The following is a 22,918-nucleotide window of genomic DNA, read 5'->3' on the forward strand; positions in this document are numbered from 1 at the left end:
CAGTCTATGACATGACAGTGTGGCTCTCTTCTTTCAGGGTAAGAAAAAGAAAAGGAAGAGAGAGAAACTACAGGAATCAACATCAGGTAGGCACCACGTGACTTTCCAGTCAATTCTCATGCTTCTGACAACACCTTTTGAAGTAGTCTGCATCTTTCTACACACTGCTTTCTTCTGTGACGATAGCTTATGATTCTTCAACTCTGCTTTTTTCCTGAAATTCTTTAGAATTTTGTAAAAGATGTTTCTTTTAAATGTGACTATGTGAAGGTACATGTTAAAACTCTTTCCCAAACCCTGTCACCTGGAATCCTGGTTGTGAACTGTGGTTGACTTTTTTTTTGCTTCTGTTGTCTGTGTTCTCTTTGCTTTAACACCTCTGCTCCTTGTTTATTTGTATAACTCCTTAAAATATAGTTTTTTATGATGATTACTAAACATGCTACCTTGTATCCCCTTGAGAATCTTTTCTGTGATTTGGTTTTTTTAAAAAAGTATAAAACATGATGATAGGGTTTATCTTTCTTGTACATTAATTCAAGGCATCCGTGAGGTCCCATTTACTTCCCTTTTTTCTTTCATTAAAAATAAGGCCACTACTTGTCCTGCACAAATAAAAATGGCTGGTATAAGAACCATAAAAGTAAAGCAAGCAGGTCCACGTGATGTTGTAGCTACTACGTATTTGGAATGTACGAAAACCTCTTCAGTAAAAATTTGTTAAAGACACAATTTTCTGCAGGTACAGGTCCAAGAATGACAGCTGCCTACATCTGAAACATGGTAAGAACGACTCTCTGGTCCTACTGCTGACATTAGTTATGAAAAGAGGCACTTGCTTGTGAATCTTCTTGCTCATATTGATTTCATTCAACATTGTTCCTTAAAGAGGAAAACTCCACCAGAGTCAACTTAGTGCTTTAAAAAAATCTGATGGTTTTTATACCGGCTATGTATTTGCAATATAGTGTGCTTTTATCTTTTCACTTCTATCCCCTTTGCCCTGTTTATTTTTTCTCCAGTCCCTTTCCCCTCACTCTTTCTTCTCAACCACTTCTTACAGACCAGTGGCAAATCTGCCTGCTTATAAAAAGAACAAACAACAACAGCAGACAGTAAGCAAAATGCCATCTTACTCAGCAACCCAGGGGCGGGTGTGAGGAGCACCACTCCAGCCCGAGAGTCCAAGTTTTTGCTCTTAGAGACTTCTTCTCAATTGAAATATGTAGACATTTTAAAGTAATTTATTTATTCCTGTGAGAAAGACTTGTGTGCTTTATATTTTTCTTGTTATTTAAAAATAGGGTATGAGCACTTATTTGATTCTTTATTGGTAACTATTGCCAGATAGCACATACTAGTATTTGTAGGTAATATTTACTTTATTATGATTCTTTTATTTTTATCCTCGTGACCATCATCCCAGGGAACCGGGCTTTGTAAATTAAGGCTTGGTCTTTGTTAAGCTTGAAATTCACGGTGTGTCTTCTTCTTCTCCTGGCAACCAGTTTTTCCTGAAGGAGATGCACTTGACCAAGCCCTGCAGCTCCACCTGGGGGTCTGCCTTGAGTCTTGCCCCTCCCGCTCACCACTGCCACAGCCCTGGTTCAGGGGCTCAGGCTTCCTTCCCATCTGATTCCTAGAATAGCCTGTGGATAATTCTCCTACCTACGGACTTTGTTACTACCAGTTCATCCTCCATTTGCTCCCAGAGGAATTTTCTAAAACACAAATTGATTGTGTCACTTCCTTACTTAGAAACAGGTAGTACTTTTCACTCCTGGAGGACAAAGTACAAGCCACTTGGTGTGGATCTGCCTGTCCCCTCCCCTCGCGGTTTTACCTTTGATGGTTCTTGCTCCCTGCCTCTCCTCACTTCCACCCTATCCGATATGAGTCCTGTGCTCAGTCCAGGTAGGATTATTAGCAGTTCCCCACAAGGAGGGGGCGCTGCACGTGTTGTCCCTGTGCTTGGAAAGCCCATTTCCTCTGCCGAGGAATGGGTAGATCAGTGCAGTGTTTCTGAAGAAGAGGAGCATTAGCCTGCAGGTTGTTTGGTTCTTGGCTAAACCAGATGACTCTTAGAATTTAATTTTGGTGCTGGAATTTCAAGTAACTTCTGCACAGGAGCCAGCAGAGATTTTGGTACCAAATCAGCTGATTGCCTGCGTAATCTACTTTAGCTTTTAAATCCTCATTTTCCTCATCTATAAAATGGGAATAACAATGCCTGCCTCCTACAGTTGTTTATGTGTAACATGTGCCCGGCCTCTGGCACACAGTTGGAGCTCGAAAGTGTTTCTTTCTCCTACTGAGATCTAAGTCAATTGCCCTCTCCTCTGTGAAACTTTCTTGATCTTTATTCAGATTCCCCAGGATTTTCAAAATCCCATCATTGTAATTTTATGATATCAAAACTCTTCTAAACTAGTACTAAGTGGCAGGCTTTTCTCCAGGTGAAAGGACCATCCTTTTATATAACCAGAGAGCACATCTGGAAAATAATATAACCACAGACAATGTCCACATTTAATTTAACTTAATGGCCATTAATCGAGGACTTCTTCTGAGCTGGTCACCTGGCTTGGTTATTATGAGTATAGAAATGATTTAATCACGGCTCCTGCCCCCTAGAAGCTCATGACATCATAGTAGAAGTAAATTAAGCAAAAGCTTATGCACATGTTTTGGTGTTTTGGGTTTTTTCTTCTCTTTTTTTCTTTTTTGAAACAACGTTGTCCTTTTAGTTACTGAACACTCAGGAATGGCCAGCAGGCCTTTCCTGTCCTGCCTCTCAACAGAAAGCCCTCAAAAGTGCAGCATGCCAGGGCTACACTTGTTGATTCGCTTCATCCTTTGCTACAAAAATCTTTAAAGCTGACTATTTCTGTTGAAAATCATGCAGAAATGTATTTCTATACTTCAGAGTTTGGTACTTAAGTTGATGTCCTTCATGATTAATGTTATATAGTATTTTAGATGTAAAAGATGAGGCTGAGTTTATTTTTGTCCTAAAACATATCCCAAACCTCTCTCTTTTATAATAAGTCACAGCTATCATCGTGCTTTCTTGTCACTTATTTATTTTTTCTAAAGGTTAAGATTTCCTTCTATCCGATACAAAACAAAACAGTTTCCCTCCATGCCCTAAAATTCTCATCATGCCACCCAGCCACAGGTGGAGGCTCTAGCTGGCTGGGCTTCACTTAGTCTCTGGTGTCACTCTTCCCTTTCATTCCTGGATCAGTTGTGTGGCCTTCGGAGTTAGTGTCTGCCACACTCTCCTGTTTGGGAGAGCAGAACTGGTAGTCATTTGATAAGAATTACAGAGCGGAGAGGAAATGATATTTGCATTCATAAAGATCTGAATAAATTGGGAATGACACTCTTCCTGTTGATCCCCCACCCATTTCTTTGCTTTAGGAAGTTAGAAACTATTTTATATGTGTAGTAGCTGACTTCAGCATTTATTGAGCACCCAGTAAATGCCAGGTAGAGTTGTAAGACCCAGAAATACAGTGTTGGGTGAGGCAAAGAAGGTCTCTTCTCTTGTGGTGCTTATTACATTGCTGTGAGGGTAGTTGATAAAAGATAAACAGGAAGATATAAGTACTGTAATAAAAAAATAAAGCAGGCAGTGACTCACGGGTCTACTTTAGGTTGGATGGTCAGGAAAGGCTCTTCAGAGGAGGTGACACTTGGAAATAACCGTTGTTATCTGAAAAATGGAGGGCACTCTGTTCTGGAACTGAGCAGTGGCAAAGAAATGAAAGACAAGGGGAACAGTGCTGTGTTGCAGAAACAGTGCAGGGTAGGAATGAGGCCCCCGATTAGCCCCCGGGTAAACTGAGGGGCCTGGGACAGGGTCATTTAAAGCCTCTGGACCTCTGGTTCCTTGGGTGTGAGGGAGAGGGCTGTGCCCGGTGTTTTCTAAGATCGCTGGAGTCCAGCTTCCTGGTCTGTTGTGCTCTTGCGTGGTCTGTACTGCCTCCCAGTGTTATGAGAAAGACTGACTTGTAGTCATCGTTCTTGCCTGAGTGGTTCTGTGTAGCTGTAAAGCATCCGTATGACCTTGAAAATGACTTGTCTCCGACATAGTTGCTCTTCAGTTCCTGGACGGACCATCTCCTGTGTACCCTTCTCTTCCCCAGAAAGGCTGCCTCATGTTCTGGGATCTGCAGAATCCTTGCCACTACTGGTTTGGGGTTTGATTTCCACTGATGTGATCGTATGGCTCCTTGTTTGCCAGACCACAGGGACACTGGTGCTGACTTCACCTTAGAAACAAGCCGCAGACGGATAAAGTATTGGATTAGAACCAGTTCTACCAAGAGTGTGATGTGAAAGCTCACACAACTGGGTTTCAATTCTGAAGGGGAGTTGCCGAGTTAAGCTGAAGCTCGTGGAGCGTGGTACCCTGGCAGGGAAGAGACCATGACTCCCCATGAAGAGACTTTTGACAGGGTTTGTTCCTCTTAACGTACAGAGTGAAACTTAACACTATGTTGTGTTTTTAAGGGAAATTCCTACTAAAGTAGAAAGATCTTCAAGCTCAGACCTCCATGTGTATAGTTCTGATGCTAGAAAACTCTCACTACTCTGAACAAGTGTGTATGATGGACTCTAAGGAAAATACCCACTAATAAGGAAAAGCCTCTTCTCAGTGAAGAAAGAGCCCTCTAAAATCTTGTTTCCGCTCCTTAAAAAGACACCTAGGTCATCTTATGCTTGCATTTTTGGTGGGAAGCTCCCTCACAGTTGCCTGGGCAGCCTGAGGTGGAAAAACCTGCCCGGGAAGCAGTTATTTGTGTGCCCCTCCATGTCTCCATCTCCCCGTGTGTTGCTGCTTTTTGTGCATTATAAACAAATTCTCTCTGGTGAAATAGGTTGAAACAAGGAAATTACTGTTAACCCAGTCTCAACTCTGTGGAACTTTTAGGATAATTGGAAATGGTGTCCATAAAAGCCATTCCTCCAGGTTGGAGGTGAACCCCCAGCTGTGGGATCTTTCAAGGAAGCCAAAATCATCCTTTTAGTCTTTTGAACTGATGTGTCATTTGTGTGGATGCTGGAAGCCTAGGGCCTCAGGGAATGAGACTGCAGACACTGTCCTGTGTCCAGCTGGAAGGCCTGTGTTGTAAACCCTGATCGTTTGTTTATTTACTCTGCAAATATCCAGTGAGGATTAATCCTACAGGTCAAGAACTGCATTAAGCAGTGGGATACTTGCCATATGAGGCCCTGTGCCTTCCTGGAGGAGCTTCCAGTTTAAAAAGATACAGACATATAAATGGGTAATTAGAAAGTAATACCTTTTATGCTGTGAAGGAGTTGCATACAGTGCATTATATAAAAATAAAGAGAACGAGAAGTATGTTAATCAGAGTGAGATCAAGGAAGGCTTCTTAGAGTAGATAATATTCCAGCTGTCAGGTTAGTGAGGGAATTCTTGGGTTTTGACAGCGCAATGATTGAGTTGCTGTGAGTTTCCAGTGTTTTGGTACATGTTTGATTTGGAGTATATAACATCTCAAGAATTTCTCAGAAGGCAGCAATTATTGTCAAATCCTGAACTTCCCTTTCTTTCTGACTTAATCAAGGTTAATGAGGAATTAAAGAAGCAAAGAATTAGGATTTTTGAATTCCTACAGAGAATTGTCACTCTGGGCTTACTAATTAATAAACAACTTTCCAAATTGGCTTATTAATATTTACCTTAGCAAAATAAATACAAAAAGCCCACCAGCTTAAAGTTATATGGATTTAAAAGGTATTTTTAGGTATTTCAGTGTATTTCCTTTGATTATATAACATCAAAGAGCTAGTTTAAAAGTAGAAACAGGGTATTTCTAGAAAGTAGAAAAATCCTCTGGTTAAACACACAGAGAAATAGATATAGACACACACAGACACCCACAGTATGTTTTTGGCTCTGGTATAATATTTATCTTGTAGATTTGCTAAACTAAATGAAGAATTAAATTACGTTTTTTACTAAATAAAAACTTAAGCCTTTATTTTCCTGGTGCCAGGAGATGTGTGACAGAGGTACTGCTAAGTGCAATGTAGAAGGCAGTAGTTAGTTGTGCACTGCTCAGATTTACATTTTTTAAAAAAATTGTTTTAGCTTTCCGTTAGATGATGGTGTTTGAGAGCCCAGTGAGGTGTTTATGGTTCGGGAATTTCGGGCTCCTGAGTCCTGTGAAGCCTTTCTGCAGAGCTGACCCATTGCAGAGTGAGAATGGAGACCTCATCAGCACTGGTGATGGAGCTGTCCCCAGAGGGCCTGCCAGGAGCCTTGCCTGAAGCCTGAGATTTAGCCCTGTCCTCTTAGAGTCAGGGAGTGTTCTAAATATTTTCAGTGGTCTTGTAGACAAAAATGTTTATTTCCTATAATTTTTGAAGCTCACCCTGGTAAATTTGGCACTTTTGCCTCATCTTTGCTCTCAATTCTGTTCTACAAGTGCAAATGTCGTCACCCACATTAAGTATCAATAAGCCTCTGGTTTTTTGCTTCTAGATTGGCATGTTTAGTTAGAAAACAAACCCAAGCTCCTTAAAAATAATTTTTTTTCTTAAAAATAACAAAATTAAAAGGAAGTTAGCAGCAGCTGGATAAATTTAAGGCTTGCCTCAAAGTCTCAAAGTAAAACTTAAGGCTTTGATAACTAGAAAGTGAAAAAAGTGAAAGCATGTGACCTGGAATTGTTACCACATCAGCAGAAGAGCCTCGGGGCTAAGAACTCTTGGGAAGGGAGCCTTAGCCTCAGGATGGTGGTGTCCACTAGGGAGAACCAGGTATCACACAGCAGCAGGGGCTGCTCATGGCCACGCAGCTCCCATTGAGCCCAGGTCGCACCCTCCTGAGTGCTGTCTGATGCTCAGCCTACGGTGGTCCTCTGAATGGAGGCCCAGCCCAGTGGGCGACCTTTTGCCAGCCATTTTTCGCAAGTGGTTAGGTCGTCTGGATGCACCCGCCAGCCTGTCATTTGCCTGGGATTCCTGGTTCACTCTGCCTAGGAGTTTGGGATCTTCATGGCCCAGAAAGGCTCCCACACGGTACCTTCCAGTCCAAGGTGATGGCCCAGCCAGGTTCCCTTATAATAATTTCCCTTATTATTATTATGCTCGTATCCACAAATCCCTGCAACACCTGTCACAGATTAGTGGAAAACTTGTAGGGAATTCACCAGGCAGTGACACTTCACTAGTGTCTTTTAGAAAATCCAGACAACTGACAGGTAAGGTCAGTCTTGGTCACATTGTTTTAAGTAGAGATGGCAGCACAATGACAGCATGGTGAGAATTAATTATGTGTGGACTGCAGATTTTCAAGTTCTGACCATTTTTCCAGGATGACTTGGGTGTACTCATGGTGAGAGCCTTTGGACCACAAGTACAAGAAACAACTCATGCTATCTTAAGGAGGAAGGGGAAATGTATTTTAAGGATACAGGAGCATCTTGTGGAACCAAAGGACAATAGTGCAGTTGGGTCAAGAAGAGTGCTGGAACATGGCTTTAGAAAGCTGTCCAGACACTTTTCCTGCCTCTTACATCTGCCCTTCCCCCAAAGTCACTTCCTTCTCTCCGCTGCTGATTGACTTCCTCAGTTCTTTGAACCACATGTCTGGAACTCCCAAGCTTATGTGTCGTTACATAAGTGTCAGTCTCCCAAAGAGAGGATGAGTGTTTCAAATTCTACAGAAGGAACTCTGGTTAGCCCAGCTTGGGTCAAACTTCTACCCCAGTCTACAATCAACTGTGGCCAGAGGAGAAGGTTACATTGTACAGAATGGCTGTCAGGGCTTGCTGCTCTAACCTTGGGTGTGTGCAAGTGGGAATCATCGGGAGGGGAGCTGGGTGGCCGCCCAACAGGTGTCATACAGCTCACACATAAGCTGATAATTGGGGTCTGTTAGGTTACAGACACGGGTGGTTTTATCTACAACTGTGCATTAGTGAGGAGACTAGGAGAGGTTCATACATACAGTGAAATCTTTTAAATTTTTTACTGTTCTTGCAGTATCCTGTCCATCAATTCTCTTTTCTCCCCTTAGTGATCAATAGAGCTAAAATTGTGTTTCAGTTGCCTTGGGAATAAGAAATAGGAAAATAAACCCTCAGCTAGCAAGGTTTATCAGGTGCCATTAAAAAAATAATAGAGGGAGAGAAGTACATGAGGCTCATTAAAACCCTCTTAGGATACATAATATTTAGTATCATTCATAATAGCCCATGAAATTGAATTAAGATCAATGTACTAGAATAATTAATAGAATAAAAAATAATTATTTTGGACAAATTTTGTTTAATAGGACATTTTTCTCACTAAGCTATCTGGAACTGTGTGAAAATGGGTCATTCTGGATAATGGAGTTTCCCAGAGAACTGTAGGTTTACCTCATTAAGTATCAAAACATGTAAGTTTAAAAAATGCTTTTGAATGCAACCCTATCTTCTTCAGCAGGGTGCATGGAAGTTAATTTAAGTATTTCTTAGTACCTCATTGCATTATTCTACATTGCAGATAATATAGCATATGGTATATGCTAACAAGGAATACAGTGGTTTGCCACTATTCTGAATGATCCAAAAAAAATGTGGAATTTTTAAAAATTGCTTTTTAGGATAATTTTTTGTGTCTTTCTTAACTGTTTGGGACTGTACCTCTTCTCCACAGTAATATGTTCTTTCTAACCTGCTGTGTGGATTTAGGAACCAGAAAATGAAGTTTAATTAAATAATACATAAATTGAGGTTGGAGTATACAGGGTACTCTTTTTTTTTTTTTTTCCTTTTTGTCTTTTTTCGTGTCCGGCAACGGATCGCAACCCTCAGTGTCGCGCCCGTACTGGACCGGGACCGGCAACGGGATCGCAACCCTCGGCGCTGCACCCACACCTCGCTCAGCCAGTGAGCAGGAACCGGTCTGTATGTGGGATCCGAACCCTCGGCGGGAGCGCTACCACGCTCCCAAGCGGCGCACTTGGGAGCAGTGCGCCACCGGGCTGGCCCCAGGGTACTCTTATAAGGAAGGGTAAAAATTTCTTGCATAAATTTCATGACATTACTTTGATACCTTGAGGCTTTTTAAAAAACTTCTTTTTCCTCAGCCATGTTCTCCATACTGAAGCTGCCAGGTAACTAAGGCCAGATAGTGAGGTGGTCCTGCTGACAGCTGTGAGTTTGAGAAAGTAACTTTTTGACAGAAGGAGAGAACAATTTAAAGCATTTCAGTTGAACAATACTGCTCACTTTTTTGCTTACATTGTAATTCATATCTAGCCTGAAATTTTCTAAAATTTTAGGTACATTCCCTATGAATATATTAGACATTGTTTTTGCTGCCCAAGAGGGGCCTTTTTCTCAGCATTGTGTTTTTGGAGACATTTTGTTTCAAAAGAGATATTTTAAGTATTTGGCAGAATATTCTAGTTGTGTTAATTTTCAGTCAGAAGTTCTGTAAATAGTATGTCTTGCTTGCTACCCCAAGCATGTCCTGTCATGTTGGAACAGCAGCAATGGGACTGACATTCGGGGACCACAGGTCACATCCCAGGTTCTCTGACAGATGCCTCTGCATGCGGTACCTTCCCCCATTCCTGTGGCAGCCCTGTCAGGGGTAGATCTCAGCCCTGCTTGTGGGATGAGAAAACATCAGTAACTTGTCTGGGGTCATGTGGCTGGTGGCAGCAGTGCTGGGTTGGCAGATTGCCTTTAACTCCATGTCTGATGCCCTCAGTGACTGCAGTCACTGTGCCCTTTCAGAGTGCCAGGCACTCACCCAGCTTGTCACACATGTCTCCTCCCGTCCCCTCTATGCACTTTATGAGCATTCCAGTAACTTTCCTGAGGGCCTGAGGGAGCCGGGATTCAAACCCAGCACAGGACTGCCTGTCCCCAGAGCTAATGCTCTTAACCCGCAGACACTTACTTAACCAGACGCGCTGCCACAGGCGTAACCTATGCAAACGCAGGCATAACCAGAGCAATACCTGGTTTGAAAAGAAAAAAAAAAAGACAAAAGTGTGCACTGATTCTGCCACCCCATTTTTAGAAGGTGAAATTAGCATCTTTAGTGTGGGAGAACTTCTATTAAATGGAAAGAAGTGTGGATTAGATAAAGAATTTGGAGGGGGAAGGTGAGGTGGGTCTACCTAGTTATCGTCCTCCTGAAGCACTTCAGTTTACAGAACTAAAATACACTTTTGAGGCTCTGGCTCTCTTACACAGTACTACCTTCAAGAACTTTTCTCCACTGTTTCCTTCAGTAGGAAGGATCTCGTGGGTCTGACTGGCACTGGGAGGCCCAGGCTGCCAGTGTGATGTGTGCTTGCAGAGGGACATGAAGGACTGGGTGGCTAAGGAACAGAAACCAATACTGTAGATAGAAACCAAAAGTTGCCCTGGAGTAGTTTGCTAATAGTTGAAGGCCTGTTTCAGAGTCATCCTGGCATTGCCAAAGTCTGCTTTCACTGATCATAATTCACTTTGAGTAACCACAGGGGAAGAAGCTGCAAAGATTCAGTCACCCTTGCCTTGGTATAAACTGAAGCCAAGGACAGAGCTAACGACCCCCTTCCACCCTCCTCCAGCTTCTGGGAATCCTTTTGCTCTAGAGCTTTGTGGTTGGAGACTGACTAGTCTTGAATGCTGGGACTAAGGACTGATTCAGCTGCAGAAACAAAACTCACTGTTAACCTTCCTAACCACACATTTTCGCTTTTCCTTTTTCTCAAATACTGCGTAATGTTTACTGCCAAAGAGCTGAAGCTGGCTTTTGTAGGTTATATTTTCAATCTTGGAGGAGATTTAAATTTCAAAGTTAGTTTATACATTTAGTTCTCTTTGCCTGGTTTCATACAGAGCTGGTATGTTGGGATGGGTGCAGTGTTTTAGATGTAGACCCCTCTATCAGGATAAGGGTGTTATCACCTGGTGATGGACAAACTGACGGATGAAGGGTCAGAAGGAGAGAGGAAGAAAATGACTGATAAGTTAGCTCCAAGATGTGGTGGCCAGAGCATGTGTCTAGAGCATAAAACCTAATTCTGCCACCTATTGGTGGCAAGTTGTTTAACCTCCCACAGCTTTGATTTCCTTATGTGTACCTGGGTGGCACTGTGCAGAGTTGTCAAGGTGGTTTCATGAAATCATATGTGGAAAGTCCATATCCTAGTGCCAACGCGTCAGCTCTCAGAGGACATTGATTTTTTTCCTTCCCCTCAGCAGCTTCTCACAGACAAAGCAGAAGGCCTGAGGACAGGCCCAGCACTGCCACCCTCTAGGGATCACCTCGGGCCAAACATTTTATGACCATATGCCTCAGTCTCCTCCACCAGAAAGACAGGGTCAGACTAGCTCTGTCATGCTCGCTGTCTGCTCTACAAGCCTGTACTTCTCTTCCTTTGTACACACATGACATTGTGCAGCAGAAAATTCACACCCAAAAGTAATAGGCTCCTTGTCAGTTTCCCCCAAGGCAGAAAAACTTAGGCAATTGGCATGAGGTAGGTGGAGTGCTGCTATAAGGCAATTTTTGCAATTAAAGTCTATGTCTCTGTTTACCTCTTACAAAACTAATGTCTAATATTCTCTCCTCAAACTTTGTCATAACTAAAAGCATTTTAAGCATTCCTGCTCTTTGCTAGTAGCATTTGGGAGTCGGATACGAGGAGGAGAAAGAGTCTTATATTCCAACTTATATTTTTTGGTTCCTTGCCAATTCCAAACAAGGAAGTGATAGTACATGATATTGGTGGGGGGTGGGATACATTTTGTTCCTACACACCAGCTTAGCTGCCCCTGCTCGGCCTGAACACCTTGTGCTGACCCGGTGAGTCTTGGTGGCAGGCTGAGAGGGCTGGCCCTTCTCCCCTCCACCTCAGGGTTCACTAATGGCCTTGTTTTCTAGGCCCCTCCTACCAGAGGACAGCCTGGGGCTGGGGGCTGGGCTGCAGAGCCCCACAGATATGGGCTGGGAAGCTCTTAGCCCCTGGTAGGATTTCATGCTTGAGCTTACAGAGAAGGAGTTTCCCCCTTTCCCTTCATTTCTTTTGAACCAAGGACTGTGAAGCCCCCGTGGCTCAGGGTCAGTTCTGTTTATCTTTCAGAAATAGGTCCACTCTTGAAATCTTCAGGTTCGTCTTTACTGCTTCAGCTCTTAATTAGTGCCTCTGCCCATTTGGGTTCCTGGTTCTCTTTGGTTAGCGGGATATGTTGTCAAGGTTGGAGTTTGGTCTGGGAGAACATCAGGGATTTGTATGGGTTGGATGAGTGGCGGGGGGGGGTAACCTGTGCTGCCTTCAAATCCACTGTATAAATGGCCCACGTGGTGGCTACTGTCAGAGGGAGCCCACACCTTACCGTCTGTAGGATGGGACTTGCTGCCTCCCTCTGAAGCCGAGCCGCAGCGGAGAGCAGTGATTGCTGGCTTTGATTACACAGGCTTCACTGGTGGGTTGTGCTGTGCTGGGGCTCGCCAGCCCTGGCCCAGCTTCAGCCACAGCCCCCCAGTGAAGGCTTAGATGTGGGAAGTCTCCAGTCTCCAGAGCCTCATGCCTGTGGTTTCTTGAAAAGAATCTTGATTTGACCTGTTTTGTGTCTGTAAAGCAATGCTGTAAGGCCCCCATTTCTCCTGTTTGGAGGTAAGAATTGTTCCACCCTGTCGATGACGCTGTGTTTTAAGAGAGCAATCAGGGACAAGCTACGTTATGTGATAGCAAGGGAGTTTCTTCGCCAACCTTTTAAACACTACTTACACTATTAGGAAAGCATTCTGAGGGGACGAGTTGCTTTTCGGTAGGCAGCTGTACATAGGATCTCTGAAGTCAGGTTTTCAAGAGGATTTACAAGGTAACACTATGGAAGAATAAATAACGAGTGAGAAAATGTGAGACTGTAGAAAGAAATGACTTTATTAGGAGATGTAGAGATTCTTTCCAGGCAAGTTACATATTGTCCTTGAGGTCAGTGGCCATCTCTGAGCAGCCATGTTTGTGTTGATAATTATGTCATCACTGTGCTCAGCTCAGGGGGGGGAGAGGAGAAGGCACTGTTAGGTGAGGTGAGGAAGGGGAAAGGAAGACCCCGATTGAGCTGCAGTGCGGGGCACTGCATGCTGGAAGGTGTCCGGCCCTGCTGAGAATGGGGACCACAGCAGGGCCATGGAAGTTGTCTGCATCTCACAACTTCAGAGTTCACCTATACCTGGGGGTGGGGACGGACTCCAGCAGAGGGACGTCTCCCTCAGCAGACACTCCTGGCTGCCAGTGGCCAGTCAATTCTGAATGACAGCACTTGTCGCAAGCTGCTAGCCCAGGACTTAAAGGCCATGCCTCATCAGGAAGCTGAATATTTTCATATTAGGCTGAGAGGAAAACCTTCCCAGGAAGAGCAACCTGGACCAAACCTTTGAAAATCTGTGATACAAAAGTACAGTGTGAATAGGAATCTGTGGGGTGCCCTGCCAGCCATCCCAGGCTCCACTCTGTTCCTTTCTTCTTAGACAGGCACTTCATAGCTCTTTGATCCTCCTGTGTTAAGGGTCGGCACCCCTGTTAAATTAAAAGATCACAATGCTGCACTTTATGTTTTCCTGTTAAAACAGGGAGAAGTTAATTTTGCTGGAGAACAGGAATTGAAGTTGTCATTGACGACCTCCTCAGTTGAAAATATTCTGTGTAGTTTCCTCCCATTTTGTTTTTGTTTGTTGGTTTGTTTTTTCAGTAGCCTTCCAGATACTCAAGTAGTTTCTTCACAATTCAGATTAGTTATCTTAGGGACAGCACTGGCAGTAATTGCAATAACACTAGTGAACGTGCTCACAGGGCTCGCTGTGCACCACGCGCTTTGTAGGCACCTTAAATGTATGAGCCAAGCCACTCCCCACAATAGCCTTTGGGGCAGGGACCCACAAGCCCCATTCTGTAGATCACTGTCCTTCTGTGAAAAGTACTTAATGCTCTGTAACCTGACATTCAGAGTTTTTGTTTTCATCATTACACTATGTCAAAGCTTCCTTTTATTTCTCTTTACACTAACTCAAAAGCATAAAGGAATCCACTATTATTTAGAATTAATTTTTTAAAGGAAACTTCTGTTTGTAACAAGGATACCACAATCACAGCACAAACAGTTGGGAAGCATCAGAGGCTGCTGAGGGATCGTGGTAAAGAAGGTGCTTCCGGCATCTCTGCCACCAGAGGAAAGCAGCCTCTCCCAAGTTCAAAGCAGCAGAGGCAGTGCTCTCTGGAGTGAAGGATCTGAACTTATTAGTGTTTTTACGTTCCTCTTGCTGTTGTCTCATCTTGCTTCAACATTATATTTTATTTCTAATTACTTTTTTAAATCTCATATCCAAAGCTTTTGGGATTTGGTGTTTTCCTTTTTGAAATCATTATCATCACCAATATCTAGGAACGATTACTTTAAAATACTTGCTGAGTGTACATGGCAAGGCTAACGTTAGAGATCCTAGTTGCTATGAAGGAAAAAAATCTTGAGAACTGTAAAGTCTTAAGTCACAGGGAGAGGCTAATGTCCCTCGGACTGTGGCTATGAGTGGGCAGAGCACATCCTCGTCGTGTTGGGGCTTGTCATTGTGGGAGCTGGAGGTGCACTGGATAATTTGAATATGTTCCAGTCCTGTGTAGAATCATGCAATGGCTCCCCTCAGTGGACTGAAAACACCAAACACTTTAGAATGACAAATCTTTCCCAGATCTGGCTATTGCTCACCTTTCCAATTCATGTTTGGTCATTTTCTCCTGGTATTTTTCAAACATGTTTTTGTTTGTTTTGTTTTAACCACTTCCCAACATGTTAAATACATTTCACATCATAACTCTGTGCATCCATATACATGGAACCAAAGGAAAAATATCAGTACATTATACTTACTCTAACATATTCTGAGGATTTGGGGCTACTATAGGGCAGTCCATTTTACCCATCACCAAATCAACAAAATGGATTCATTAAATGCAGAGGTCTTAAAACATGTGCCGTGTGAAATAGAGGTTGTAGTCTTTTAAAGGCCTATGGCAAATTCATATTAACAGCATTTCATTTGTTCCTTCTTGAGGTGGAAAACGAAGCTCATTCCCAACGTGCAAAGCCAAGGCAGCGACCCCAGGACCTCTTCTGGAGATGGAAGCTTGTTGAAAACCCAGACTGTCTCCACGGCCTGTCCAGCTGACCCCAAAGGAGCATTGACACCAGCATTACCTTGAGGTCACTGCTAGAGACGCTGATCCATAAAGACAATCACTGCCAACCCCTTTTCGTCTACTGCAAGAGCCAAGTTCCAAGAGAAATCATAAAAAAGGTTTTTAGAAAGGAAATTTAAAAGCACATGAGAATGCTAGCAGGCCCTGGGTCCACTGAGCAGCTTTTCTCCCCATCTCTGTGTGCACTTCCAGAGCATCTTGCATCCACACCTGTAACCTTTGGGCAAGGACAGTAACTTGGCTCCATTTGCCTGCCAGGCACAACTGGAGCCAGCAAGCAGCACATGCATCAGCATCCCAGTGGAGGAATTCGTGAAAGAGTTCCCTCTTTGTCTGTCTTCATTTTCCTTTTTCTTCCTTTCTCCTAAAGCTTTTATTTAACAGTGCAAAAGCATCAATCTTATGTTTGCTTTTTTGTTTAAAACTTGAATTTTTCTTTTTTAATTTACACTTTTTAGTTCTAATTTTCTTGTATATTTTGCTAGCTATGAGCTTTTAAATAAAATTCAAAGGTCTGAAAAAGTTTGAAGTAAAAACAAAATGAAAAGAAGCTTTTTTCTGAGAGACACCTTGTCCGATAAGTGGCTTCTCTGTGAATTGCCTGTAACAAATTGTGGCCTCTTCGTCCTTGTCAGGTGTTCAATAGAGCTAAATAAATGTAATAGCCAAGTCCACTCTGTTGGTAGCAATTGGCAGTCCCATTTCCACTTTATTTTTCTTCTGGCTTTTTTAAAATTCTTTTTTAAAGTGGTAAACCTTAACAGATAGTTTCAGAAAACCGGTTTGCAGTGAATTTTCATTTCTTTCCTTCTCACCCCCTTGTAAAAAGCCCAGCACTTGAATTGTTATTACTTTAAATGTTCTGTATTTGTATCTGTTTTTATTAGCCAATTAGTGGGATTTTATGCCAGTTGTTAAAATGAGCATTGATGTACCCATTTTTTTTTTAAAATAGCAAGGCACAGCCTTTGCCTGAAACTGTCATCTAACGTTTGTCATTCCAGTTTGAGTTAACATGCTGAGCATTTTTTAAAAGAAGCTTTGTAATAAAACATTAAAAAAATAAAAGTGTCATCTTATTAAGAGTGAAGTTCCTAATAACCTAGAGTTGGTAATGAACTAAATCCACAGGCGAGCCAGAGCTGGTTTGTGTGCAGGAGCAGTCCACGTCAGAGGGGTGCTGCTGGGGCAGCCGTTGAGGACAGGCCAGCACCTGACTCTTAGTCAATGCAGTCCTCAAAAGCACTTGTATGGCTTGGCTGCTGCATCTTCCAGGTGTAGATACAAGGCAGGGTAAAAGGAAAGAAGAGAGTCACCAGGATGCAGGTGGGAGTACGTCTGCCTTCCTGAGCACCTCAAGGTCCCACGCCCTCTGTCATCAGGTGCTGTGCTCATTTCCTCTTCATAGCTCATTGGTTCTCAAACTGAGCTCCCCAAATCATGGGGTCCCAGTGGTCCAGGAAGGTCTTAACCTCACTCATCACCCTAGTCAACGTTTTCTCAATCTTGAGTTTGTATTCCATAATTTTACCTTAAACTTTTCAACTAGTATCTAAGTTGGTATCTGATTTAGCAGAACTATGTATTTTAAGTTTAAAACATCAATATTTCATGGTCTTCCACAATGGTTTTGTATCCCTTGAGCTAGCTTGAGAACCCTTGACATCACTGGTCTAACTTAAATCTCTCTTGTTGAAATTCTAGTTCTGTTTCCCTTTTTCAGCCTTCAGTACAGCTGGGGAACAGCTGGCCGCCACACTTGTAATAACCCTCCACATACTGTACTTGAAGGTTACCATTAAATCACCCCTCGAATTTCTCTTCTCCAGGCTAAGTAATCTCAATTCCTTGAACCTTTCATCATCAGTCCTTTAATCATTTTCATTACTATCCTCTGGAACCTCTCCAATTCCTCTTCATTTAGTCCTAAACTTGAACCCAGGGGGAAAAAAGTATGTTTAGGGGACTTACTTATTATAAAGGTTTCATATTCATTCCTGGCTACAACTTCATTTGAAAATTATTTCTGAGTTTTCTTAATGTGTATGAATCACATAGTTAAAACAGTCTAAAGCTCATGATCTTTTTGTGAGTTAACTAGAAAATCTAACAAAATATGGTAGGAGGTGACGTTGAAATGTTACTTTCTGGAGAAAAAAAAAGTGTAGCAACACATTGATTGGCTCTTCTGGATCTTAGACAGAAAGCGATTAATAAAAGTCCATTCATCAGGGGAACAGACAGCAGGATATAAACCTGAGACTGACGGCTTGGCCAAAGCCCACTCAACTCTTCTCTCCCTTGCTGTTTTCTTCTCAACATTTTTATGACCCAGAAAACATGAGTTAACAATGTTGAAAAATATTGGCCTTTTGGACCTTTAGCTAGTTCTTTCCACAAACTTGGTCCTCTCCTAGTTTTCTATATTTCTTCTGTAATATTTTTTCCCAAATAACTTTGATGTCACTGTACAGCGCTCATTCCTGGCCCATTCTGACAAAATCCTGCTTTCTGCAGGCAGCAGTTGTGGTGAAGGGATCAGCGGTCCCACCAGAGATAGGGACCAAAGGCCGTGTCTGTGGAGAGAGGTTCACTCCTCCGGCTGCTGCTTCTGTTTGATCTCAGAATGATTTGGCTGCCTTCCCTGCAGCAAACTCAGAGCTGAACTGTGCCAAGTAGAGGAGGATGGGTCAGCCTTCCTTCTGGGAGCCGAGACTTCTCTGAGGTCACAGCCGGCATGCTGGCCCTTACGAAGGGGTGTTTTCCTCCCAGTTTTAGTGTGTTTGGTTGCTAGGTTTGCTGGCAACTACCTGTTGGGCTGGGAGGGGCCTTTCAACTGTTTCATGACCAAGTACATGGACTGATAAGTAATGATTGTCCTGAGTACAATCATTTTTTCATGTATAGTTTGGTCTAAGCCTCCAACAATATGGAAACCTTTCATAAAGGGCTTATGAGCAATAACAAGATGTCTGTGTGGCTTTCCTTTTAAAAAAATTAAAGTGAGAGTAATGTATACTTCTGACAGAAAAGAGAGACAAGTTCCACAGGCCACAGTCGTTGTTTAACAAATTACATTTACTACTCTGCCACAGGATGTTATCTTCCATACGTGGAAGCCTGGGGGATTTTAAAAGCTGCCCTGTGAAACCTAACTTCTAAGGATACACACACATGAAAATTTATTTTTAAATAGAAACTGTAAAATTTGACTGCAGTTAATCATCTTAATAGTAATAGAAGGATGTGATTCTAAATGCCACTTTTATAGGTGTAATGTGGAAAAAATAAGATTATTGGTTTTCTTGACTATCCTTTAGTGGTTACCATTCTGGAAGTTGCTATTCTTAACTTCTACAACCTTCTAATGGGAAAACCATTATCTTACTCTGTAGTTAGCAGTGGCTCTGGAATGGGAGAGGAATGTGTGTACAAAGAGCAGCTATTTAAAATAAACATTATTAGCATGAACCTAAATTGAAGCTATATACATGTTAGGTAATAAAAAATTAATAAATTATAGTAAAATTTGAGAATTACAGTGCAAACCAACTGTTTACTTGCTTTTATTGAAGAAACAATGCTAATAACATTTATCATCAACTGTTGTAGATCACAGTAAACTGGTATTAAAAAAAATAATTGAGGCACTCATTCAATACATTTTTACTGAGAACATACCAGTGGGCAAATGATTGTACACTTGACAAATGTTTTTATTTTCTCTCAGCTTGTTCACAGTACATTTGTTATAATGTACGAGCATCCTTTTCCCTGAATGGTAATTTGGACTTTAAAATACAGGTTCTTACATTAGAAAGGAGGTGGCAAAATGGGGGAAAGCACAGGCTTGGTGTCACACAGAGCTGGACGAAGTCTAGCGCGAGCACTTTTGGGCACTCACACTAAACCCCTCTGAGCACACTTCCTCGTGGGCTACGTATCACAGACCTCTGCAAAGGTATGGTGAGTGTTAAGTGGGAGAGATGCCTGGCAGATAGAAAATGACTAATAAATGAGTTTCCCCTTGAGTTGTTTTAGAACTTGTTAGAAAACATGCTTTTTTGTCTAGTGTAAAAAATATCTTGTTTTTGTATTGTCTATAGCCACAGAACATACGAGCATTTTTCTTCTGCCCAGGGAAGCAGTTGGTAACCAGGATTAACCAATCTGTTTTGGACTCTAGATCAAGGTAATATTTATACAAAAGGGACAGAGTCTGGATTTTATTGGGTCATCTACATTGATGTGTTCATTAAATATTTTCCTTAATCTATAATAGCTTGAGATGTTAACCACCTAAATTAATTAAATTTTTAATCTGCATTAAATATGTGGGAGAAATTGGTAGAAAATATTTGCTAGATGGAATAAGAACACTGCATACAAATAGTAGACGTAATCACACATCATCTTGTTTCCCTTTGTAGTCACAGTACAATAGCAGATTGGTCATTTTCTCCATCTTTAATTTGTCTCAAAATTTGAGCACAGTTGCTGAAATGTGTTCTGTGCTGTAATGATACTTTCTTCCATCAGGAAAATGTATGAAGCAACCAAAGTAAAAGGGAGACTCACAAATTGGCCAGTGGTTGTTGTAGGTCCTTTCAGTTAGTCTGGATACCCACTGCCCATGTGGAGAAAGAGACAATAGTTTTACTGTGCGGCCTGCCCTCCACACCCGGTTCTGGTTACGCCCTTCGAACCTCACAAAGCAAGGGCTGCCCATGCCCACTGCAGGGCTCACCAGAGCCCAGAGGTGCCCTGGGCACAATCTCACCTCTTTGCACATGCTGGCATCTGGCACAGGCTATGCCTGTTTCCCTTCTCAGGTTCCAGTTAACTGGGGCTGTTCTTTCCTCAGCGCCTAGTTGTACAGAGCACAAACCCATCCAGGCAACCTGTACAAAAGCCATCCTGCTTTCCAGCGCTTTCAGCCCGAAGGAGACCCTGCAACTTTCTTCCTCACCCTTGTTTAGAATGATCACCTGTTCACTCCCTCAGCCTTTACTCCCTAGAACAGGACCCTCAGACTGGATGATGACATCTTCAGCCAGTCGGGCTAGGAGATTCCAAGTTGTGATCAGGGACTCCAGGGTGCAGAGTCCCAAGGAGGCTGTGGTTCGCTGGGGAGAGGTGGAAACGGCAAATTGCAAAGCACATGAACAGGCTGTGCTGTCCTCTTCCAGCATTTGGGATTGGCTGTGATTTTAATAAAGGGATGCCATAAATTAGTTCTCCCTCTTAGCAAAAGACAAGCCCCAGCATGCACACACGTGCGCACGCGCGCGCGCACACACACACACACACACACACACACACACACACACACACAGAGAAAAGGACAACAGAAATCCAGATATAAGTATTAATACCTTACCTTGGGCCTATGATTCATGACAGCGTCTTCCAGTTATTGGCAGAATCCACCGAGACCAAGTGCTGAAAGGATAGCTGGTTCTAAGCATCCCTGTGCACTGTTCACTCTTAGACCAGCATGTTCATGAATGTACAATCTAAAGTCTCCACCTGCTGTGTAGACTTCGGGGTTAGACAATGGCTTTTCCACTCTGCCTTCTTGGTCCTACTGCACATTGATGTGCTGGTGGGAAAGATTGCTCTGTACTATCACCTTGCCCTACAGCTTTAATATTCAGGATAAGGGGCTCTGGAAAACTGTCTTCCCAGAAGCAGATGCCAAAACCTGCACTCGGCATTGGAATGATGCATTTAGGTTTGATCATCCAAACTCCCCCAAGTAGAAAACTCAGTTTCGGGCCGAGCCCACGGCGCACTCGGCGCACTTGGGAGAGTGCGGCGCTGGGAGCGCAGCAGCGCTCCCGCCGCAGGTTCGGGTCCTATATAGGGATCGCCGGTGCGCTCACTGTGCTCACTGGCTGAGCGCGGTGCGGCCGGTCTCAAAAAAAAGAAAACTCAGTTTCGAAAATGTCTTCTTCCCCCACTGCTGGTTTTGGAGGCTTCCCATTTCCTGTCTTCTAACCTGGTATTTCTGAGTCAGGTGGCTGTTTACGAGGAGAGTTTATGGCATCCCTTTAAGCAGGAGGCAGAGTTCTTACTGCAGCAGGTGGTCCCTTCTAATACCTGCTTGCCTGATCAAGAGTACAACTACAGAAATGAGGATGAGGTGTCTTGCTGAGGCTTGGGGACGCACACTCAGACACACTTCTGGGCATCATGAAGGCCTGCATCACCACTCTGTCATGCAAAGGGGCTCTACCCTGACGAACCAAGGTTTAAGTCAGTTATGGTACCTTCTCCTTGACGATGAATCAAGAGCACCTTGAATTTGTTTCAACCTTAAAGGGGCGATCCTGCTATGCTCCCTTGTCTGAAGTAACTAACAGACCTGGTGGGGACTCATTACCACAATTTTGCGCTGAAGAAATCTTTTGAAGCTCACCTAATATCATTTTAAACTACATCACATTACGATAGGATGAAGTATAGTTTTTCTCCTGCTCAGACACCACCACTTCTCTAATTACCACATGTGCAGAGAATCTTGGGAACTTCTCTCCTATGGTTGCTTTTTTTCTGGGCTCTGAACTCATCCAGTTTACTGCTCGTACATACTTACCTGAGTGACAGCCACCCCTTCTAGCCCACTGGACCATTTCCTTGAGTGCTACCCCTTCCTTATTAGCTCTGACAAGCACCTCTCGGAAGGCTCAGAAAGACCTTCCAGAGTAGCTGTGGGGATGAAGCAGGCGCTCCAGCACTGGTCTTTTTACCCAGGTGGCCCAACAGCTTAACTTCTAATACTCATAAAAGACTCAGGCCTGTTCCCAATCTTCAGCCCACTTTGCCCACGTGTCAGATGTTCAGGGCTATCTGTAAACCTTCAGGTTACTGTGGCTTCCTTCACAATTGGCCAATGTATTCTAAGCAGAGCACTCAACACTTGATATCCATTTGATTCTCAGTAACCCTATGGGATATCATTATGCCCATTTACCAGATATATCAAAAAAACAACTTCTCTAGGTTACAAAGGTAAAGAGAGTGGAGCTGAGAACTAGAACCCAAGGCTGTTTAATTTCAATGTCCATGGTATTAATTAGTTATACTAATTAATCCTGAAGCAGCTATAGCTGGTGATTTTAAATAAAATATTGAGTAGTATTAGTATCAAAGACTAGGTTCTTTCAGGAGTTAATTTTATCATTTCAAAATGGTAGCTAAGAAAAAACTGCTAAAATCAACATTAAAAACCATGATTATAAAACGTTGAGACCAATTTAAAAAATAGAATTTACACAACCAAATCAGTTCTTTCCAAGTACAGTCTTGAAAGTACAGCAGTAATTCCATTGTTTGAAGCATTTTTTGGATTACTATTTATGTAGCATCAATGCCTGTTTACAAGAAAATTAGTCCCATAAAATTATAGCCACACCTTACATTTTTGGTACACTTAATCAGTTAGCTAGGTTGAAATGTTAAGGGGATTAAAATCAAGGTGGGACAAGAAAAAAGCTTGTTTTCAGTGTGTGAACTATAATAACTCACAAGGAGAGAATGCATAATTAGCGTAGGTTGTTGTATAAGCCATAACTAACGTATTGGTTCTACCCTCTCCAGTGATGAGTGGCTAAATCTCAAACGGGTGTCTGTAAAACTTACTACTTGCCAGAACTCAGTGGAGCATCATTTTGTAACACCAGA

The 22,918-nt window shown here is 42.7% G+C and overlaps 1 protein-coding gene across 5 annotated transcripts in view; it reads left to right on the plus strand.

Annotated features, from left to right (window-relative positions):
* The window catches only part of LEF1 (lymphoid enhancer-binding factor 1), a 115,963-nt gene extending 99,656 nt beyond the window's left edge, over positions 1 to 16,307 (plus strand). For 2 of the 5 annotated variants that reach the window (XM_008576820.1, XM_008576827.1), the window contains exons 9-11: positions 38 to 86; positions 743 to 783; positions 15,088 to 16,307. In XM_008576820.1, the coding sequence (XP_008575042.1) occupies positions 38 to 86; positions 743 to 777 (84 nt within the window). In that variant the 3' untranslated portion in view covers positions 778 to 783; positions 15,088 to 16,307. The remainder of the gene's footprint in view (positions 1 to 37; positions 87 to 742; positions 784 to 15,087) is intronic. The other 3 variants (XM_008576805.1, XM_008576811.1, XM_008576797.1) reach the window with 3 other exon arrangements.
* Positions 16,308 to 22,918: the final 6,611 nt, after the last annotated feature.

This window comes from Galeopterus variegatus, unplaced genomic scaffold (genome assembly GCF_000696425.1).
Source record: "Galeopterus variegatus unplaced genomic scaffold, G_variegatus-3.0.2 Scaffold63, whole genome shotgun sequence".
Classification (NCBI taxonomy): Eukaryota; Metazoa; Chordata; class Mammalia; order Dermoptera; family Cynocephalidae; genus Galeopterus; species Galeopterus variegatus.